The sequence below is a fragment of the Cydia splendana genome, chromosome 19, assembly GCF_910591565.1.
Source record: "Cydia splendana chromosome 19, ilCydSple1.2, whole genome shotgun sequence".
In the NCBI taxonomy this organism is placed as follows: domain Eukaryota; kingdom Metazoa; phylum Arthropoda; class Insecta; order Lepidoptera; family Tortricidae; genus Cydia; species Cydia splendana.
In genome coordinates, this window is record NC_085978.1 from 2,018,667 (window position 1) to 2,041,133 (window position 22,467).

General features: G+C 38.0%; 1 protein-coding gene across 1 annotated transcript in view; it reads right to left on the reverse strand.

Moving 5' to 3' along the window:
• Positions 1-8,841: 8,841 nt before the first annotated feature.
• Positions 8,842-22,467, reverse strand: part of LOC134799859 (cholesterol transporter ABCA5-like) — a 76,916-nt gene continuing 63,290 nt past the window's right edge. Inside the window, exons 20-37 of the mRNA XM_063772260.1 lie at positions 21,977-22,133; positions 21,369-21,557; positions 20,644-20,806; positions 19,980-20,166; positions 19,523-19,639; positions 18,992-19,211; positions 17,024-17,111; positions 16,399-16,567; positions 15,479-15,628; positions 14,668-14,874; positions 14,263-14,423; positions 13,336-13,543; positions 12,645-12,736; positions 12,216-12,303; positions 11,687-11,765; positions 10,912-11,038; positions 10,310-10,473; positions 8,842-9,557 (exon numbers count right to left, since the gene is read on the reverse strand). Coding sequence (XP_063628330.1) covers positions 9,439-9,557; positions 10,310-10,473; positions 10,912-11,038; positions 11,687-11,765; positions 12,216-12,303; positions 12,645-12,736; positions 13,336-13,543; positions 14,263-14,423; positions 14,668-14,874; positions 15,479-15,628; positions 16,399-16,567; positions 17,024-17,111; positions 18,992-19,211; positions 19,523-19,639; positions 19,980-20,166; positions 20,644-20,806; positions 21,369-21,557; positions 21,977-22,133 — 2,685 coding nt within the window. The 3' untranslated portion in view covers positions 8,842-9,438. The remainder of the gene's footprint in view (positions 9,558-10,309; positions 10,474-10,911; positions 11,039-11,686; positions 11,766-12,215; positions 12,304-12,644; positions 12,737-13,335; positions 13,544-14,262; positions 14,424-14,667; positions 14,875-15,478; positions 15,629-16,398; positions 16,568-17,023; positions 17,112-18,991; positions 19,212-19,522; positions 19,640-19,979; positions 20,167-20,643; positions 20,807-21,368; positions 21,558-21,976; positions 22,134-22,467) is intronic.

The following is a 22,467-nucleotide window of genomic DNA, read 5'->3' on the forward strand; positions in this document are numbered from 1 at the left end:
ATTGCAGCTTTCTAGCACTAACGATCACGGAGCAAAGCCTCGGACAGACAGACAGACATGGCGAAACTATAAGGGTTTCTAGGTGACTATCGAAACCCTAAAAAGGACACTAAAATTCTGTTTTTTTTCTTTAAGCTGTATCTTTTACTGAAATGTGCCAATAAAGAGTACCTAATCTACCTATCTATCTCCGATCTTCAAATTCCAAAAAATCGACAACAAAATAAACGTTTTTAGCACAAAACACGACGTAACGGCGTGATTTATATTTATTTTATTACTATTTGGTGCTGCTCAATGACTCTACATATAAATATTCAAGTGAAACGTTTTTAGTTCTGTCTACGGCTACGGCTACTAACTGCGATCGATGTAAGAAAACCGGCTGCGAACTCAAAGGTTCAATAACCAATATCAATGCATGACAAGAATTTATTATATGTATTATAGTGACGCTACAAGCACCTTAAATGACAATAAATTTAATAATGTGCGTACGTCATAAATAAATAAGTAAAAAAATTGAAAATATTTGGACACAATCTTTACATCGACCTAGGCCCAAACTAAACAAAACTTGTACTATGGGTACTTAACTGGGCAGGCATAGGCAGTAGGGTCCCATCAATATCTATACCTACCCACAAGGCCAGACCGGTCGTCAAATAAAGGATGACTCACGCTAGACCGGGCCGGGGCCAGGCCGGAGCTTCCGGCGCTTCGTTTTCTATGGAAAGCACCACGTGATCACCGATCGGCAATGACATGTCGGACGCCTCGGCCCGGGCACGGCCGGTCTAGCGTGAGTCATCCTTAAAACGTCATGTAGGTAACGGGAAATAAATCCACGCGAACCAAGTCGTGGGCAACAGCTATAGTCTGTATCTTTAGGTATTTAAAAAAGAGTAAACAAAATCTACCCTCAAATGCCTTAAGCCCGTTGAGGGTAGATGGAAACATTACACGATCAAATAGTGTAGGTTAAAGTCGGGTCGTTCAGTGACAGATCCAGGTGGTTTTGTATTTGGTTGGTTAATCAATAAATGTTATAATTATAACTACCCGAAAATGTACAAATTATTTGTTTACTTTTATTTAAGTACCTAAAGATACAGAGTATAGTCACAATTATGTCTGTCATCAGGTGGACTGTATGCTTGTTCCCCACCATCATTTTGTAAGCAACACAAACGACGCTTGAAATAAGTACAAACGTTTCATGAATGTATTGTTCTAGACCTAATCAATATAATTATGTTTTTTTTTCTCACGGTTCCAAATAATACTTGCGTGCAGTTGATTAATTACAAACATAGTAGGTATACTTAAGTAGTTGACCTAATATTATACACCACTTTATATTTCAGCAATGCTTACGCTACTGCCACGCTTACCAAGGTGAGTTCCTTATTGTTGCTACTCGTACAATACGAGTAGTAGATATTTGCCATTTTCAGTTATCCCAATAAACCCAAATTAGGTACTCTGAATTGTTTGTGAATGTGTTTCTTGCTTGTAATACACTAGCGACCCGCCCCGGCTTTGCACGGGTAAACGTTGACAAATTATACACTTAAACCTTCCTTAAGAATCTCTGTATTGATAGGCGAAAACCGCATGAAAATCTGTTCAGCAGTTTTTGAGTTTATCGCGAACATACAAACAGACAGACGCTGCGGGGGACTTTGTTTTATAAGATGTATAGATTTTTTGCTTCTATGCCTTGCCTAAGCCTTGTTTTTAGGGTTCCGTACCCAAAGGGTAAAACGGGACCCTATTACTAAGACTCCGCTGTCCGTCCGTCCGTCTGTCACCAGGCTGTATCTCACGAACCGTGATAGCTAGACCGTTGAAATTTTCACAGATGATGTATTTCTGTTGCCGCTATAAGAACAAATACTAAAAACAGAATAAAATAAAGATTTAAGTGGGGCTCCCATACAACAAACGTGATTTTGACCGAAGTTAAGCAACGTCGGGCGGGGTCAGTACCTACTTGGATGGGTGACCGTTTTTATTTGCCGTTTTTTGCATTATGGTACGGAACCTTTCGTGCGCGAGTCCGACTCGCACTTGCCCGGTTTTTTTATATTAGTAAAGTATCATTGTAGCTGCTAGTTTGCCTTGTTGCTTTTATTTTCCTGTATTAACTAAAGGCATTGTTCAGGCGGCGTAGCACGGTCGCGTTTTTATCCCTTGTCACCATGCCTGTCACGTTCTAACAAGTATGTAAGTGCGAAAGGGACGCGCATAGTGATAGACGACAAAAATGGAACCGTGCTGCGCCCGCAGGTGTTTAAATAAAACCAGATATACGTGTCGGTTGTTTTATTCTGTACTAAATTAATTGACTAAAATTCACAAACCAAACTTAACCAAGCGCATTTGTACAAACAGCGTTTTGCTTTCATACATACGATGGGACATTAACAGCATTTTTATTAAAATATCTTTCTCGAATATACTGTAACTAAGATACTTTAAACTGACATAATGAACTAAGTAGAAAAATATAACGATATTATTTACCTACAACAATTACAAAAGTAATACCTACTCAAACTAAATAATTATATAGTTCGTTTTTTTTAGCATTAGAAAGAAGGTAAGCGATCATGACATGTCTTTTAATTGATAAACGCTTTTTAAAAATCATTAACTATAACTTATGAAAGCAGAAGAGTATAAATGATCGTATTGGATTAATAATTGTTACATATTTGCCGTGACTTATTTTTAAAACGTGTTTTTCTATTAAAAGACACTTCAAGATTATAGGCTCCCTCTATAATAGGTGGTAAATAAATACCTAGTATTTTTATGTCCTTCCTTAAGAACAGGCAGGAATTTAGAAGGAATCAAAAGATACGGGGCGCTGCGGGAAACAGGCGACGGAAGATATGTCCTTCGCGCGGATTTTTACCTATCTCAATTACTCTGAAAATATACTGCAGTTTAAAATTTTTGCGTTAGCCTCCTTATAATTTTAAGTAGTGTGCTAGAGTCTAGTACCAGCTAGACAGTGATCGTTACAAAAACTTTATTTGTTAATATAAAATTGCTGTCAATGTCCTGTACCGTATTATGAAGTAAGAAATGTGAAATTAATTTATATCTGGACCGAGTGATTTTCTCATTCTATTTAACACAGTAACAAATTTGTAACATTTTTGTTTAACATTTTAGCGAAAATTTACGTCCAGCTACAAATTTAAACGCATCATTGACATTCTGTAAATAGTAAAAAGTGATAACAAATCAATATTAAAGACAATTGGAATTTGTAGGTTAATAAAAGTAAATCCCCTTGTCATAAGTAAAAAATGTGTTTAACTATTTTTTAGTCATTCGCGCGACATGTTTTAGAGAGCCTATAGGTCTCCATTCTCAAACACTAAAAGTGCTGAGTAACGGTTCGTATAAAAAAATGACTTTAAAAAGTACTAATTTTAAAGTGAAATTTATAATCTCTAAAATTAAGGAGTGAAGTTGGGTGTCGAGTGCCACTATGTTGCATAATATAAATACTTAGTTTGGTCAGGCGTGGCTCACTCCGCGATTTCGTCGCTTTGCTACAGGTAGCTAAAAATACATCCGTTCCACACCAATTTTAGTGGCTAGCCATAAGCCGCGCGTGGCGCTGTCGCCACCTAGCGGCCATATCTGTCGGGATCGTAACAGACGCGTTTTGTTAGAGAGTGAGTCTTCTGCACCTAGTACTATTATTTATTCTGTGGTTTGGTCAACTGACTTCTACATTTTTATTTAAAATGTTACTCATTAATCCCATAACACATCCCAATTGTCTTTAAAAACTGCCCCCGTACACGTTGCGACCATGTCGAATGCAAAGCCTAATTCCACTTAAAGACGATCTAGATTTTACCCCAAAAATCACATTGCGCACTTCTTCATTTTAATTATGAATTTATCAGATTTCGACGCGAATTACCTCAATACTGTCTTTTATACCTAGGTAGATATGTATCTACCTAGGTATAAAATACAGTATTGAGGTAAAAAAAACCGCGAGTATGTACTCGCGGTCTTTTTTGTAGTTCTGCAAGAGCACTGAAAATCTATCTTAGCCTCCTAAGACCCCGAGTACTTTTTGTACATATTCCAGTCTATTCTGAACTTTTTAGGTTAAAACATGAGTTCTAATTTAAAATCAACTGCTTCTGGGTGTCAGGAGGTTAGACTAAAAAAGTAATACAGTTAAATATTACCTTCTCACTTTAAATCCCTTATGTGTCTCCTTATTTTACAAAAAAAAAGGTAGGTGCGTTGGGATAAGATAAAAAGGGTTATTCATGAGAGGTAACATGAAACCCCCTTTCAATCTTACCCGAACGCACCTGTATCAGTATTTTGATTTTAGAACTAGATCGTCGGTTCAAAATTATCAACTGAGTGAAACAAGCATAAAAACCTTAGCTAACTTGTCAAGCACTTTATATACTTATCAACTATTAACGGTCTTACATTTCCTTTTCCACGTTTCAGGAAGTAAATCAACAGAAGCCATTTCAGATAATTACAACGGTGTTGAGGTCGAGTAAAAATATTTTATTTTGGAGATTGCGTTTCGCTTATATTTATACAAACATACATCTACTCTGGCAACTTTAATTGTCAGTAGAAAAAGCACGAAATTCGAATTCTCTGTGGGAGGACAACCTTTTTGTACTGACAAAGTAGGTTTGCTAGAGTATATATTTAACTTGAAAAAAGTTATAGCTTTTGATTTTCGAGTTCCTCTTCATACTCCTCACTTCTGTATAAATCATCTTAATTGGCTTTTCTGTAGAGTTTACATTAAGGATTCTTGGATACAATTCTCGGAGACCAAAGTTGTATGGTTTTGTTTAGTTTAGGTACATTAGACTAAATTACATAAATAAAGTTTTTTTTAAACTCAGACATATTTTGCTAAGTTATTTGTCTAAATTATTTAAAAAAAATTGAAATTAATTATTCATTCATACTTATTGTTCTTCAAAAATACATTCGCGAAGTGTTATTATTGTTAATAACGTCTTAACTAACATGAAGTCAGTTATTTGGTTGTTTCATTTCTTCAGAAATTACTAATAATTTCATAAAATTTCAGTATATTATGAAACAATTTGTTCTTTAAACTCTTATCTACTGGAGCCCCTATCACGTACATAATAAATATAATTATATACAGGGTGGCCCATTTAGATCGGTCAGTATGGGAAAATCTGAAACTATAAGACATATGACGGTCTCTTCTTAGGAACCATGTCATCGATTTTAGTAACAAAAAAAATTAATTGCATTCATACATTAATAAAAATAAACTCTGTTTTTTGTTTTAAATTTAAATTTAACACCACTTGACTATTTCTTGTGGGGTTACGTTAAGGATGAAGTGTACAAAACAAGCTACGATACCATTGAAGACCTAAGTTCGATTCCCGAGCTGAGTACACATTTTTTTTAAATGTATGAATGCAGTTTTTCTTGTTACTAAAATCGAAGACATGGTTCCTAAGAAAGATCGTCGTATGTCTTATAGTTTCAGATTTTCCCATACTGGCCGATCTAAATGCCCATTTGCTGTGTATATCTGGAGCTTATTATATCTTTATTTTCTAGCCTTACCACTCCTGAAACAGTTGATTTTTCTATAATATAAATATAGAAATTACCGCCGATGTTTCTTTATTTAGAGTGATAAATATGGGAAAATGTGACGATGTGTGAGAGGTTAAAACACAGAGATTATATACTCTGGCAAACCTACTTTGTCAGTAGAAAAAAATTGAAATTTTCTATGGGAGCGGACAACCCTTCGCGTCTACATTTTTTTAATTTGCCGCCATTTTTCACTGACGGAAATGACTTCCCAAACTATAAGTATCCCAATAAAATTTGTAGTCTATGGTTTATAAATGTTTCTTCGATGCGGAATAACTAATGGCATGTTTTATCAAACGATTTCAGCGCCATCTGCGTTAAGTTAGAGTAATTATCTTCATTGTAGCAATTTTTTTTGTCTGAAAATGTAGTTTAGACAGAAGCACCATATATTGTGTTAATATTATTCACATGTTCTAGCTAATAGTCATAAATTATTTCTGCGAAAGTCAAGATGTGTACATAGATAAGATAATAACGTTATCGTTAAGGCTGCTACCAAATAGTAAATCAAACGTAAACATTGTTTACTTCGTTTCAATTCAACATTCCAAGAAAGCGGGCTTAAAATAGGTATAGCCGGTCAAACAAGTCAGTAGCAAAAGGCGCTATATTCAAATTCTCTATGGGACGATTACCCTTCGCGCCTACATTTTTTGCCGCTCTTTTTTCTACTGACGGAAAAGTCTTGACAGATTTTAGATAGCATATCATAGCAAAATTCAAAAGGCATACAATTTTGTCGATATGGTTGCTGCGATACGTTCCGTCAGTACAGAGCAAACCAAACCAATTAAATCTACTGCCAATTCTAAAAAATGTGTGCGAATGTTTTCACAACAAACGCTCAAATAATAACTTAAAACTATCTGATTCAGTGTTTTAATATCAAAGTATCACACATCATTACATTTCCCATTATTGGCGCCGAATCTGAGGCGAATTATTTTCGACTATGGCAACATTAAGCGCAGCTAGGTTAGTGAAAAAAAAATACGCTAGCAAGGATTCCCTCGCTAAAAGCACTTGTAGGTGTTTTGGTGTCCGATTCTTACTGAGTTTTTTTTAACCCTTGACTTTTTGCGTAGAGTCAGTCTAAGATAACTTTGCACCAACTTAATAAGAACAATGTGAGGAAGTGTCATTAAAAACTTCATGTTTTCATAGTAATTTGTGACTTAGAGGACTCGCATCCAGGCCATGATTGTTTAAAAAAACATAGTACCTAATTGGACATTAGCGATGACTTTACCACAACACAACTTGTTGTTATGCACATGCTGAGCTAGTTTAGTCTGACTCTAGCTATTGAGTAGGTATATAGATGATTCTTAGAAACTTTACTATGGGACCAACTTCGAAATCGCGAAAAATATTAAATATAAATTTGCCTCCCATAAAAAACATCGATTTCTGATTAGCCAAAATCTATGAAACAGTCAATTATGTTTTCGCGATTTTTGAGTTATTTCCATAATAAAAGTTACTCAGCGTGTCATATATGTATATATAAGTATGTATAGGACAAAATAAAGATCTAAGGGTTAAAAAACACACTGTATATAATATATATCCCATGCCTAATTTACATCCCAGTCATTCCTTTATATCCTTGGAATAGTTTTATGTATTAACGTATCTATGGATTAGTTATACGACAATTTCAACATACATGATATCTGTGTTAACACAAATTTGAGAAAGAAATTAGTCTCAAAAGAAACACATAGTTTTTTACAAGTTAATCTACCTAATCGCAGCATGCCAAATTAATGGTTAGGTAAGTGTTTTTTTTTTATTTCTGAAAAATAAAAATGTTGTATTTGTAAGTAATATCCGAAATACCCGAACTTGTAAAAACTATATATTCCCAGAGACTTATCGGAATTATGTACATCAGCTATATACAAAATTCCTGACTAGCAAACATCACATAAATTAAACATAATTATATGTACTGGTGAACATTTATTTCAACTACATATAAATTTAGCGCCAAAATATACAAACAACAAGTTTAAATACAGGTTAAGTATAACTAAAATAATGGTGATTAGTTTAAGGGCATAATCATGTTCATCATGTTTTGATTATGAAAAAGTAGAAGAAAATTTATTTCACGCGAAAAACGGTTTGCCATTGTGTCCAAGTCGGCTATTGGACGACTTGCCCCATAGATAAAAGAACATATTTTCGCGGCAAAAATTTTTTTTTGCCTTATCTGGACACTATATATACCGATTATGCCCTAATCGGATGACCATTATTTTTGTTACACCCTGTATATGTTTGGGACTGACGAAACTGGTCATAGGCACTATTAGACCGTATGTACTGGTGATATATTTTTATACGTATTTACATAAACTACACTATATCTGTTGTATGTGACTTAGTATTATCTAGTCTATATATTGTAAGTACGAGGCTTAGAAAAAAAGGAGTTTCGATAGGTATATTATGTACCTATTACTCCTTATTAGAAAGCAGATTATCTATAACATTTAAATTGGTAATAACTTTTCTAAAAGTCACATAAAACACACATAATGCAATAAGTCTACTTTGTTATGTATAAAACTGGCTACTCAAAGTATTAAATTATAAAAATCACAAGTCACTTCGACCTAGATATTACTAACACGACTAGATACAATATTCTCTCATCAAATGGAAACACTTACAAAAAGCCTAAAAAAACACAAAAAGAATAACATAAAAAAATATCTGACGCATTTTTTTAATACAGTCCTCCAAAAGCTCAAATACTTGGACTTGACTTATTTCTACTTTTAAAGCGTAAACTAAACTGTCATTTGTGTCACCTATTACGAAGATTTATAAAAAAAAACGACTAAAAACTTCTAAACGAACCTTACGAATACTTTCACGGATAATATCACATAAATATTACGATTTCCTTAAGGATAGTCAGCCACAAACAGCTTACAAATAAAATAAAGCTTTAACATCGCTCACCATCGCTCTTAGACTAATATTTTATCCATATTTTAACACCAACCGATTTAAACAACTGGCAACACTAATTTAGAATAAACAAATTGTATTCAATTCAAAGTTTGGACCATTTCCAAAAGGTAGCAAATATAAAAAAAATATGCGCAGCATGTTGAAACATGCTTTAAAAATGTTTAAAATTATTTAAAAAAAGAGGCGTTCACGCCTATTTTTTTTTACTTAGCGCTTGTTCAGTGAAAGTAATTTGGCCAGACTATAAGAACTCGTATTGGTCTAAGGTTTTCATTACAGGATCTAAATAAAATAACGGGATCACTGGGATTCCTACTATAATAATTATTTAACCTCCTTGTATAGTTTCCCCTATTGTATGATATAACCAGGACTTTTTTACTGAGAGGGAAATCCTTTAAATGATTATATTAAAATTTTCATTCAATGTGTGTTGTCGCTGGTGCCCTAAAACTATTGATGAAAAAAGAAAATCTCGGCACAAGATTAACGGATTGAAGTTTAAACGTGCGTATTTGATACACTCGTAAAACAAGCACATTCCCTCTATGGTCTTGCCAGGCAACAAAAGTTTTAAAATCGTATTTCATTCATCGAATGACCGATAAACTTTACTTGTTTATCTACGCATTAAAAATAAGTATGTTGCCTGGTTGCAAAACCTATAAGCTGACCTTAAGGAGACTTTGTGTCAGTGTTGCCAGCTGCATAACTAGCCCTAATCCGCCTTTTGGTCTGAATCTCAGTGTTGCCAGCGGCGTTTCGGAATAACTTCTAGCCCTAATCTGCCTTTTGGTCTGAGTCTCGGTCGTGGCTCTCCGACTGCGCGAACTTGAGGAACACCTGCTCGAGCGTCGTTTGACTGAAGCTGTATTCTATAATGTTCAGTTTTTCTTTCGCTGAAAAAATAAATCGTGATTAGTATAATATTATCAGACACATTTACCATTCAAAAAAATGATTTTACATATTCATGTAACATTTTTGAAAAGGCTACAATGGCGCCCAACGTGGTGTAAACATATAATACGGACTGCACTCGAGCTCCAAACATTTTCGGGTTTTGGGAGGCAGGAGAATGTGCAACGTATCACGCGAGAGGGCGTTAGGAGCAATCGGAGCTCACCTGTAATTCATTAAAGTTAGTTCACACACTAGTTAAGAAAGGCCCACGTTGGGGCGCCATTATTAAATTTACGAAATTACACGTTGGGCGCCAATATTCATTTTATAGGGAATATTACGCGAAACTCTGCGTAGGAGGTGCCACTACCACTATCCGTCACAATCCGGTCTACCCCGAAACAAGAAAATCGAAATTTCGTTATCTAACCTCTCTATCACTCTTGCATATTCGAGCGATAAAGAGACAGATAACTAAATGTCGATTTTCGCGTTTCTCGGTAGGCCCTTGTTAACAAACCGCCTTGATGCATCAATGTCATATTTTATTGTCTGTGAAAACTTGTCAAAAAACAGTTTAAGGCGCACTATGTATAAGTTACTCTATGGTTTACTAGAGGAGCTAGTGCTGTACTCTGGCGGCAGAACATTGCAGTATTACCCCCTATTAAGTAAATACCTAATCAGAATTACCAAATTTTCCCATTGTGCATATCCGTAGTTGAAAATACAAGGTTATTTGGTTTACCTTCTTCAATTTGTTGGAAGCATCGAGCTAAGCTTGAGACTGAAGACTGAGGTACGGAGAACACGAGACGGTCCGCGAAGTTTTCTTCCAAAACTGCTGCGGGAAACAGCTGGTTCACGAGAGACACGCAGGCTTCTGCGCTCACGCCGCCTGAGGATTCCATCCTGAGAAACAAAAGATCTTGTCAAATCGTAGGACTCGTATTTTTAAAGTTGACGAAATGTAAAGTGAGCCGATCTTGTTCAAACTTGTTCGAGAGATCGGCCCACTTTATATTTCGTCAACCTTACTCATACTTAGGGTTGTGTAATAAGGATAAGGGAGTGTAAAATGGAATAGAAAGGGTAGTCTGGTAAATCGACCCCGATAGAACGCGTAACCGTGCTCCAAAGTTTTCATCTCTGGGTGTGATATCATTAATGTATTTTGCGCCAACGAGTTGTTTTCAATTAGATCATACATATATTCTAAGAATAACATAAGCTAAATTCACAATACGCTAAATAATGCGTACACAGTAGTAAACTTTACTATTTTTGCTTTAAAACGTCACAAAGACGCTATTTGACTTTACTGACTTTCTCGATAATATGACGCATTACCTCTGGTGTGTCTGGTGTCGCATTGGCGTGCCAGCCACCAATGGCGTGTGTATGCTGACGTCCACAGTTTCCGCTTCCGCCTCCGCTTCCGCTCCCTCCACGCACATCGACCCCGTGCGCGAGTTACCTGCATATACACCAAATTATAATTTAATTACTACATCAAGTCGTTCATACTTACCCCCCTCCCCTCTCTAACCCGCCCTCCGAACTAACTTTCAACATTCAACCAATATTTCACCCCCTTCATAAAAAGTATCGTTTAAGTAATGCCAGGTTATATCCGCTATAATCCGGTGCACCTATATAATTTTCGTGATTTGTTACTCAACAAACATCATGCCAATTTTAGAATTTATATTTATGTATGTATGTATGTATAAACTCTTTATTGCACAAAACACAAAACACAAATTTATGGCACAGGAATTTATAATATTAATAGAATCATATGTATAAACTGGCTCACAATAACTTAAGAGCTCGAGTCAGTCATTCTACGGCCCGCTTTGGTGCCCAAAAGTAAATTTACACGAAATAAATGAAATGACATGAAGTGAAATGAATATATCATACTTATTTACTTACTCCGTTGGCTCAGCGACCCAAAATTAAACGTGGCCTCTGACACAAGACAGCACCATTTTTGTCGGTCCTGTACCCAATTGTTGACTCGAGGTTCGCGCAGTTCCGCCTCCACCATGTCGCACCAGCGATACCAAAAGGGATAGCCAAATATATCTGATTCACGATAAATAGATTGAAGATTAATTACCTTCATCGGCTTCTCCTAATGACGGAGAATTCTCTGTCGACCTCAGCGGGGAAGGCGACAACGACTCTGACTCTAGCACCTGGAACAAAATGTTCGTATTAACACGGATTATACTTGAGCTAGCATATATTTATATTTATTATACTTTTCTCCTGAGTCTGTTCCTCAAAGTTTTGGGGATGTTTGGTAGCCTTAGGTTTTCTAAGCTATTGCCAGCATCTGATGTTATGAGTTTGAATTCCAAAAGGTTTGTGGGAAGACGTCTTGATAGTCTTCACAACACAAATAATAGCCGTAACAGACTACCGCACCACACTCGACCTTGGTGCGGTGCAGTAGTCGGTTAAAGCTATAAAGCCCCCTCCAGACTATGCGCGTGAATCGCGGGCGAAGCCGCGACCGTGAGTGTGGAGTCGATTTCACTGTCTACGAATATCGATGCCACACTCGAGTTCGCGGCTTCGCGCCGCGATTCGCGCACGAGTGAGGAGGGGGCTTAAGACGTGTAGCCATAATTATGAATAAATACCGATTTCTGATAAGGCTGTCCAATCTTCATTTCTAACGTGTAACCAGCCCCATACAAATTCTTCAGATGTTGCGTTGAACCAATACACCTAAAAAAATAAATCAGGTACAAGACATCGGTCAAGTTTATTGAAATAAAAACCATTTAAGTATATTTACATAATTACATACATTACAAATACTAACTAAATTAATAACTACTAGCTTTTAAATCTAACATAGGCCCTTGAGGCATTGTACCAAGGATGCTGGCGGCATTTCCTCGTTGTATCGCAATGCTGATAATTATGTTGTTCGAGGAAGCCGCCAGCTCTTCGGTCACCAGTTACGTCAACCAGACGCTTCGCGATTTCTGCAAACAACTTGTGCGCGCTGGGACCCCATGGGCCTAGGAGTTTATTTGAATAAATCAAGATGAGGTGTATCTTACCTAAGGCCACCTTTAACCATTATCCCGACTCTAGAACATAAAGCATCAGCCTCTTCCATGGAATGTGTCGTGAGAATAGCACCCTTTTTACCCTGTGAAAAAAACAGAGGATTAGAAACGGGTGGCCCCCGCAGGTCATAGTTAACGAACTATAGGGGGTAGCACAGGAATCTCCTGTTGGCGCTAATGACATTGTCAAGTTTATGCCACAAGGTCTCCAAGACCCAACGCGCAAGGGCAGTCTCGCTTTAGCACTCCATCTTATTTGTGTGATCGGATCGCAGATCGGTAGACCATGAAACGCGTACGGTGTTTATAAAAATATCACCGTAATTTACACAGCAATTACAAATGTGTCGCTTAACTTCAAACTCCGGTAAATCCATTCGACCCTCTCAGCACATATCTACCCTTTATATACCTTTTCTTAATACCAAAATCGCATACTCTGACAGATGGATTTACTCTAGTTTGAAGTTAAGCGACTCAAATACAAATAACGAATGTTACATAAAGTGCGTTACAATCAACCAGTGTTTGGCGCACAATATGTTGTTTCTAATTCATGTCATTGAAACTAAAACTACTAGATAAAAGGGACGCTTTAGCAGGGTTAAAGAGATCTTCTAGGTCTCATCTAGTTTAAGACCAATTATCATTCAGTTAAATACCTTATTGTTGGATTTCTCACCTGGAAGCTGGCCAGGATGGTGTTCCAGAGGAACCGCTTGGACCTAGGGTCCATGCCCGTGCTAGGTTCATCCAGCAGGACCACTCTCGGCCCCCCAACCATAGCCAACGCGAACGAGAGCTTCCGCCGCGTGCCGCCCGAGCATTCTTCCGCGTTCTTGTTTGCGTGTTCCATTATTTGCAGACCGTTCAGGTATGCGTCTACTATCCTGGAAGAAAATGTCTTGAATTGATTACGATGGATGTGGCAAGTGTTTTAAGTTAATATACTAGAATTAAATGATGTCTCGGTTCTCAAAAGCTAAAAGAAAATTGTTAAAAACTCATGAAACCACAGTATTTCAAAATGAAAGTCGAACAAACGTCATACGCGCATCTAAAGTATCGTATAACCACAGGGCGGACACGCCATACATCAAAAATCATCAGTCGCTGGTCACTGTGTCGACCAAACTGTGTATCCACTTAAAAAAAAATCATTTGCGTTTATATGTGTGCGCGGCACGTCTGTACACGCGTCATTGTGTATGTGTGGGTAAGTCGCTTTACTGAGAGGACGCCAGAAGTCCGCCAGATTCATGTCGCGGCCAGTAATGCGAGTCGGGGCGGGGCGGTGCGTGGCTGTTCTGTATGATAATACTATTACTTATTCTGTGGTATTACCTTGACATTGAGAAAAATCGACCCCTTTGCCTTAACCTTTCGAATGTGCTAAAAATAGTGTATTCAAACCTTGGTTGTGCCGTAGGTATAGAACAAAAAAGTCGTTCTCGATTGCAACAAGTTGATTACAAGTACAAGAGAGGTTAAACGAGGCCTTTATGTACACATAAAACGAACTTCGTTCGTGGCAGTGGCTAAATCACTTAAACTGCTAAAGAGGTTTTCTGAACGTTCGGCGTTCGCTGGATTCTTTAAGAATACTTACTTTGGCGTGTCAGACTTGCTGACACCTCTAATGGCCGCGTAACACTCGATATGCTCGCGTATGGTGACGTTCTTCCACAGAGCGTCATGCTGTGGACAGTAGCCGAGCACCTGGAAGGCTGACGCTGCGTTGTCGCAGACGTTCTGGCCGCCCAGCATCACCTGCAATCAGACCAGGAGATTTGTTTTTAATTGAGAATATAAAATTGAACAGCAGATGTTTTGGAGCGGATCGTCATCAGGATCAGAGAGGATTGACCTGTATGCAGGCGAATTTATCGGGACTGGACTAGAATTGGAGGTTCCAAAGCCTCCTCATGTTTCTCCTTCCTCCTCCTCCTCATGTTCCTCAAGCATACTCATCATGTTGTTTTGTGAAAAGGTGATGTGCCTAATTGTCACTTACTGAGCCGCATGTCGGTCTCGTCTCAGCGGTGATAATCTTCATAGTAGTAGTTTTCCCAGCGCCATTATGGCCCAGCAGACCGAACACCTCCCCGCCCTCCACAGCGAGGCTGAGGCGCGCCACGCCGGCCTTGCGCGCCGGCACGTCGCTGGCGCCGCAGCAGGACGCTTCGCCCGTGCCGCGAACTTTGAACTCTTTGCGGAGATTCTGGAAAAAAAGATCTCGTTTTACAACTATTTTGATTTCGGTGCTCGAAATGTTTTTCCGTAGGTACTCGTAGGTTAGATTTAAATAGTTATGTTATGTTAGGTTAGGTTAGATAATTACGATTATTTGAGGTTGAAACACTTAAATAACACACACACAAACACACAAATAACGTCACTAAACATCAAAAACTATAACAGCGGCACACGAAGTTTACTTTTTCCTCCTGTGTGTTTTAAACAATAACCAGAACAATGTGGGTATGTTCGTCAGTCTTTGAAATGGTGTAACAACAGGGTATTCGATATTTTTTTATGAATGATATTTGTCGATCAGGTTTGTTTTGAGGATCAAATGTCTGTATGGGACCATTGGGACCCATAGTCTTAAAGCAATACAAAAGTCTCAAATGATGGTCAAAGTCTGGCACCCGCACTTTACTGACGAAACGCGTCTAACAAAATGGCAATACATCGTGACGTCAGCATGTAACGTTAGAAGCCGTTTCGATGTATGGAAAACAAGGAAATAGCGATTTTGTCGGTGAAATATTGCGTTTATGTAATGTATCTATTAGGTGTGTAAAAATATTGATGATTCTTACATGCACGACCAGCGCAGGCGCAGCCTTGCCCTTGTTTTGCAAGATGGCGGCGACCCGACGCCGCTCCCGTCTCACGTCTTCATCTTCCCCCGCTTCACCCCCTGCTTCTATTTCAGGGTCGGGGGGCTCTTGAGGCTCACTGGCTCGTTTCTGTAATGAAAACAGTGTTTATTAAAATTATTTTAAAACGGGTCACTCACGTATTATTAAATCGAATAGCTCGACATGTTTCCATCCAATTTCCGAGGATCTTCTTCACGGGGCAAGGACTCGCCTTCACTGGTCGAGGGCGCGCCGTGTACTGTGGGCCAAAGCCCGACCCAACCCATTCGACTTAATAGTTAATATGTGAGTTACCCGTTTTAAAATATTTTTTTATGATTGAGTGTCACGGGAGTTTTCAAAAGATTAATGGGGTTCTTTGAGTCAATGCGAAAGAGTAACTCTATGTTACCTCTTCACGCTTAAACTACTAAACCGATTTAGATAACATTTGGCATGAAGATAGTTCAGTCCTGGGAAAGGACATAGGATAGTTTTTATCCCTGAAATTATGCCTTAAGGGGACGACAAGGGGTGAGGAATTTACTTTAACTGTGGGATGTCGATGTAGGTAGGTACTTATATATTTTACGCAAACGTTTAGTCCGACAAGAAATTGTAGAAAATTATTGAAGGCGCCACTTTCTATGTAATTTTCACATTTTTGATGTAAAATGCTTAAACATGGCAACAATTTAGTATGGACATTTAATTAGTGCCTTTTTATTTAATTTCTACTATTTTATGTCGCACTATATTCGTGCTCAGAAGCCAGTACCTTAAAGTAATATTTTGTCATATTTTATGTACAAAATTAATCTGTAATAAATTGGATTCAACAGACATTGCCACAATTTCTTTTAACTTCTCTTTCTTACTTTGCAGAGCCGTCCGCCAGATTTAAGTCGGTCAGCTGCCAGTAACGCAGCCCCGCAGACGGGCACATGGAACACCATGGCTACGATCAGCACCCATATTTCCGCCGTGAAGTAGCTCCATAGTGCTGGCGTTGTGCAAAGGCCACGTAAGTTGCATGTCACGTACACCCTGGAATATGGACAATCTTACACAACGTCCTACAGTAAACTCAATGACGTATGTAAGTAAGTAATTATACTTTCCCAAACAAGATTTTTTTGGAGCGATGTGGCGAAGAAAGCACGCCGCTTCTGCAGCGGGTTGTAAGACTTGTAAGGCCCACTTGCACCAATCCACTAACCCGGGATTAAGCGGTTAAACCGTTAACCTAATGTCAAATTGTACTGGTAACCATGGTCACGCCATGTTTAACCGGTTAACCCCGGGTTAGTGGAATGGTGCAAGTGGGCTTAAGTGGAAATGAGGATCTGGGTTATCTTACTTAACACCTAAGAAATCACGTATATTCAGCAGTAGTGCCTATATCCATAGGCTAGATAGATAGATAGAAACAGTAAATGAAACAGATTGTTTAAAAGAACATTCTCATTAAAGTAATTAAGTTCAAAAACTGAATTGTCTTACCTATCGACGTAGTAGATGATGGCGTACGGTATGTACAGGACGTTCAAGAAGCTAAATATTAAGTGCAGCCAAAATGCCACATCGTTGCCTGAAACAATATATAAAATATGTATTACACAATGAAAACAATTTAATTATAAAGGTGACATTCGGTTCTCCATGACGGTTTTATATAGTCTATAAAAACTTGTAGAAAATGATTGAGGCCGCCACTTCCCACGTAACTGTCACATTTTTGACGTAAAATGCTTAAACATGGCAACAATTTTTAGTATGGAATTTTTTTAGTTCCATTTTATTTAATTTCTATTATTTTATGTCGCACTGTAACTTGTTACGGGTTTGATCTCATTTTGATGTGACTCAAAATCGTTAGGGTCGTATCAAAACCAGTTAAAATTAGAATTTAGAATCGACCTTCTGGCGGTCTGGCATAAGTTGCGTTTTCGCGCGCGAGTCCATCCATACTTAAGTCGCGCTTGGTGTATGGAGTCGCGCGCGAGAACGCAACCCATACTAGACCGTCTGGTGTGGTAATAGAAATAGAAATAGAAATAATTTAATTCGTGAGCACAAACACAAAATAAAAACTTATACTAAAAAAAATATATATTTTATTTATTTAGTATTTTTATTTTTTTAGTATTATTATTTTATTTGTTTAATAAAGTAAAATACCAATATTAAGTAATAATTATGACCGCCTGTTGTAACCTAGTCTTAAGCTTGTATTTCACTTTTTGTATTTTATTTACTTTATGGTGCAAAAAAGGATATTTACTTACTTAATACATACCTGCATTTACTTGCACGATAACAAATAATAAAAACCGCGGTAATTCGATCTTAAGAAAAAACTACATTGTAAAAATTATGTGATAATGAGTCCTATTAAATATATTAAGAACGGGTCACTCACGTATTTTAAGTCGAAAACGCTCGACATGTTACATTCCGTACCGAGGACTGGCGCACAGGCGCACCGTCAACGGAAGCTCCTGATGACACTCCTCGGTACGGAGTGAAACATGTCGAGCGTTTTTCGACTTAAAAACGTGAGTGACCCGTTTTTAATATATTTAATATGTCTGTGTCTCACGGAAGTTTTGATAATGACTCACACTTGGCCATAATTTTTAACAGCGCCGCTGTTTACCAGCGTTTGCTGTTTTAAAAAATATTTCCCAGAAATGTTTCCGTCTTCTAAATATCAAAATAAATTAAATATTCTAAACTTTCCTACTTTTAATGGAAGCATATAGTCGTATAGTATGCACTCAGTACAGTGCCATCTATCAGACGTTTCATACAACAATGCAACACTGAATAGAATATATTTGGTTACAAAATAAATAAATAAATGTACGCCATTTGGCTCTATTTAGGACGCCGCTCAGGAAGTAATTTTATACGAGTTTTATCTACGAATAAGTCACGACACTCACGACACAGAGGTTTTTTTAAGCAATGGTTCTCCGCGTGAATTTTGACAACGTCAACCGGGGAAACATTTTTAGCCAAGCGGAAACAGACACGCTTCGCTCACAATCCGAGCTCGCTAGTTTAATAACTATGACAAATTACTTATTATAAATTGTTGTCTGTGGATAAATGAATGACTATGATTATTATAAAGCTAAGAAATCAATAAACTGTATTCCGTCGCTGTTAGAAAAAAAAGGAAAAGTTCAAGATTTTTTTTCTAAGCTTTGAGGTATCGTTTGTCTACATTTCTGTTATCTATTATGTTTTATGATTATATAGAGTTAGACCAAGAAAAGTCTGCAGTGATTTTGACAGCCCACGCAGTGCAACTGTTATTTACAACGTCATAATTTCATAGAAATTTGACGTTTAAAATAACACTTACACTGCCTGGGCTATCAAAATCGCTGCAGAGTTTTCTCGGTCTAACTCTACGGACCCAACCCACATAGAACCAGCGTGTTTAAATTATTTTGTACTAACCTCTAGTGAACTTTTCAACAACAGCAACAAGCACGAAAGGCACGACGCCGACCCACGTAGTGATGTTAGGCATGATGCTCTGTGCGGAGTCCATCTTGTCGAACACGTACGAGAGGCACGTGTTGAACAAAATGGCCGACGGCGCGTAGAGAGCAAGCAGGAATGACAGCATCGTGATGGCCGAACCGTTGGTTAGGCTTGGGATGTCGTTGAGGATCACCTGGAATATCATGGAGTTAATGTATACATTCATTAAGTGCCAGTCCTTATTAACCCCTCGTATGATTACTAGACACGGATCCGTGCGCGGGAATTTAAATCTATTGTTTTAAATGTCAAGGTCTTTTTTCAATGATCATATTTGACAGGCAGCATACGAGGAGTTAAGGCATCTTGACTGTTAGAAGTTCTCAGGTCACGCGAAGTTCTTTGAGTGCCTAATACATTGTAGTTAATATCTGTACACTCTGACATGGTCTGACTCTAACTAAACAAACAATAAAAAAATCAGGATTGCAATTATGAACTCACCAGGAGCAGGACGCCAATGCTCGTAACGATCATAATGAAAATCAGAATAGTAAAATATGTTAGAAAGTACATGCTCATCGACAGCCCGTTCACGCGTAGTTGATTTTTTGCTTTTATCTGAAAATGTAAAAAAAAGGTAGACAGTAAGTTTCCTCATTTAAAGCTTTCTTTACACCTAAAATGAAAAAATATCATTTGATTTATTTAAATATTATAGTATGATAACTTCATTTATATTATACAGTAAAAACAGCAATATTCTTGATATTTCATTTATTTTAAACAATGTCATACATCACACATCATTGCGTCATTAAATAAGAAGCATTTTGAGGGTGGTATTTGACGCTCATTTCTGACTTTGCATTTCTTAATTGCTATTTGTCCCACATATACATTGGATCCTCACAAGAAGCAGACCATTAATAAAAAATGGCTTCTAGTCTATTTAACCCACCTCTCTGTCATACACGATGTCCACCGCCAACGTAACTGGAACCAACGCGAAGATCATTCCCATGAAGATGGCGCAGACCAGATTGCCCAGGTTGAATTCCTCCGGCTGTTCCGTCTGTTGGAACGGGTGAGCGAACACTTCGATTGGTCTGAAGTTCTCCGGCTGGCCGGAGGTGTGCATTAAGATTCTGGAAGGAACAAGCTTATTAATGTTTCTTGAACACATCAGGAATACTGCCCTCGAAAAACCACATAACGAAATAGAGCTGCAGTCATGTTGCCGCATTTATTGTGATAAGCGGGCTGGTTTAGCCACCTCGTTCTACTTAAAAGGTGGGCGAGGAGGGCATGTCCGAATAGAAATGGATGGACACCTTCACCTTCCTTAATAACTGACTAAAAGAGTATACTTATATAATCGGGATTCTTAGAGTCCAAAAGGATGGGGCTTTGCCCAGTAGTTTAGGACTTAATGATACTTAGAGTCCGTCTGAACCAAATCTGCACCAACTTTGAACTGACGAAGTGTGGAACGTCATATTTGCTTAGGAGTTTGATGTTAATGGCGGCACTCTAACACTATATCAATGCAAAGTTTGTGGAAAATTAGAGCGGTTGAGAAGTAGGGGTATTTTGAATTAAGAAATATGTGATCATTAACTCACCTAAATATACTATTGTCGAGCAGATTAATAATGATTGGCAGGCCGTGTGTCAGGGTGGTATTGTAGTAGGCCATTATTTTCCCATACGGAATCACGCTGTCTCTCACGCTGAAGGCTCCAATGTTCTCCATTTTAAGCAGGCTTGAAAAGTTGCCATCGTAGCCTGGAAATTCAATAGTACTTATTTTATTAAATGATATTTCAACACGGGGTTTTAAGTTTGCTACACCAACTTGTCTTATGTTATGATTTCACATACTATGGCAGATTACCCACAGACGCTGTTTGGTTGTTGTAATTCTCAGATTGAATCGATTTTACAAATCAGTATGGTTTAATAAAATCCCACTAGTTGGTATTACAATCCGTTCATCTATCTAAATATCAATAATATCAATATACGCGTTACTGAATCAGTGAGCTAAATCTTAGGATCTGTCGTCGCTTTCCATCAGATGAGACTAGGGTCAATCGCTGATCAGTCAATAATAATTCTTCAAAATAGATGGTGGCAAGATCATTGTGGTGTCTTGGAATAAACGAGCGCGGTTGCGTTGGCAACACGGGAGGTCCGCCATGACGCGAGAGAGCCGTACTGTTGGAAGCGCACCGGCTGGCTAAATAATTTGTATTTCATTCCAAATCCTCACCTACATAATATTAAATAAGAGGACATAACAATCATAACTATCTATCACCAATATACGATGTTAAATGTTATTTACCTCCAATCGGCGTAACTCCTAAAACTTCCAATGAACTCCTCAAATCAAGGAGGTCTCTGGTATTGTTTTGCTCGCTGAACAACGCAATAGGAGTCTTATTTTGATACGCATAAGGATCCAATTTTAGTGGCTGCATCCTGAAGAATACTATCTGTTTCGATTTGATGTAGAGACCGAGAGCGCAAGATACTGAAAAAAGAAACGAAAGTCTTTTAAAGTTCTTACCACAGCAAGTTTTTAATTCTCGGTGAGAACTGCTGGGGAAAAAATGCATGTTTTAGTATGTAAGTTAGTTTTTAATAGGATCTTATGTACATTTTACTCTGTTGTTCTCCTAATAAATAAAATAAAATAAAATAAAAGTACTTAAAATTATTTTTATTTTATAATCACGCAATTTTGTCAAGACAACTGACTGTCTACAGACAACTTATACAAATCTTGAAGATTCTTAAGCAGTCGGCTGGATGGTCGATATGTGATATGGCATCAGCAGTTGAAACCGAAGAGGCTGATTCAAATCCAGCCTCGGCCGTCTTCCTGGACCTTGTAATTTTTCTTAGTATATGACATTAATATTATAATATCCATTAATAAGAAGCACTTACTAATAGGCATAAAGATCATGACATAAAGCTTGTACGGATCACGGATCATCCGTACGGTTCGGATGTACACTAACGCGCAGAAAGTCCGCCAGCAGGAGGGGTTGGTCTTAACCACGTCGCCGAGGGTGTCCACTGAGATTGGGGCTTCAGGAGTCACCTGGCGCAAAATATAATGTTTAATTATACAATTTAAAACTTAAATGTTTAACAAATAATTAGTCAAGTTCATAAAACAGTCTAATGCCCTACTTATGTGGTTCGGACATTTTCAAGGGCATGTTATAGAATACACCCCAACAAGTATCATCTAGCCCTGGGCTCTCCAAACCCCGGCCCGCGAAGCGTTCCAATCCGGCCCGTGGGAGCCAGGCTCCAGGGGTTCAGCCCTAACAGCAGCAACCAGATACCACCCCCCCCCTTGGCGCCGACGGTGGCCAGCGCGAAAGCTCTGAGGCGCAATATGGTCCTCAGGTAAAAAAGTTTGGAGACCC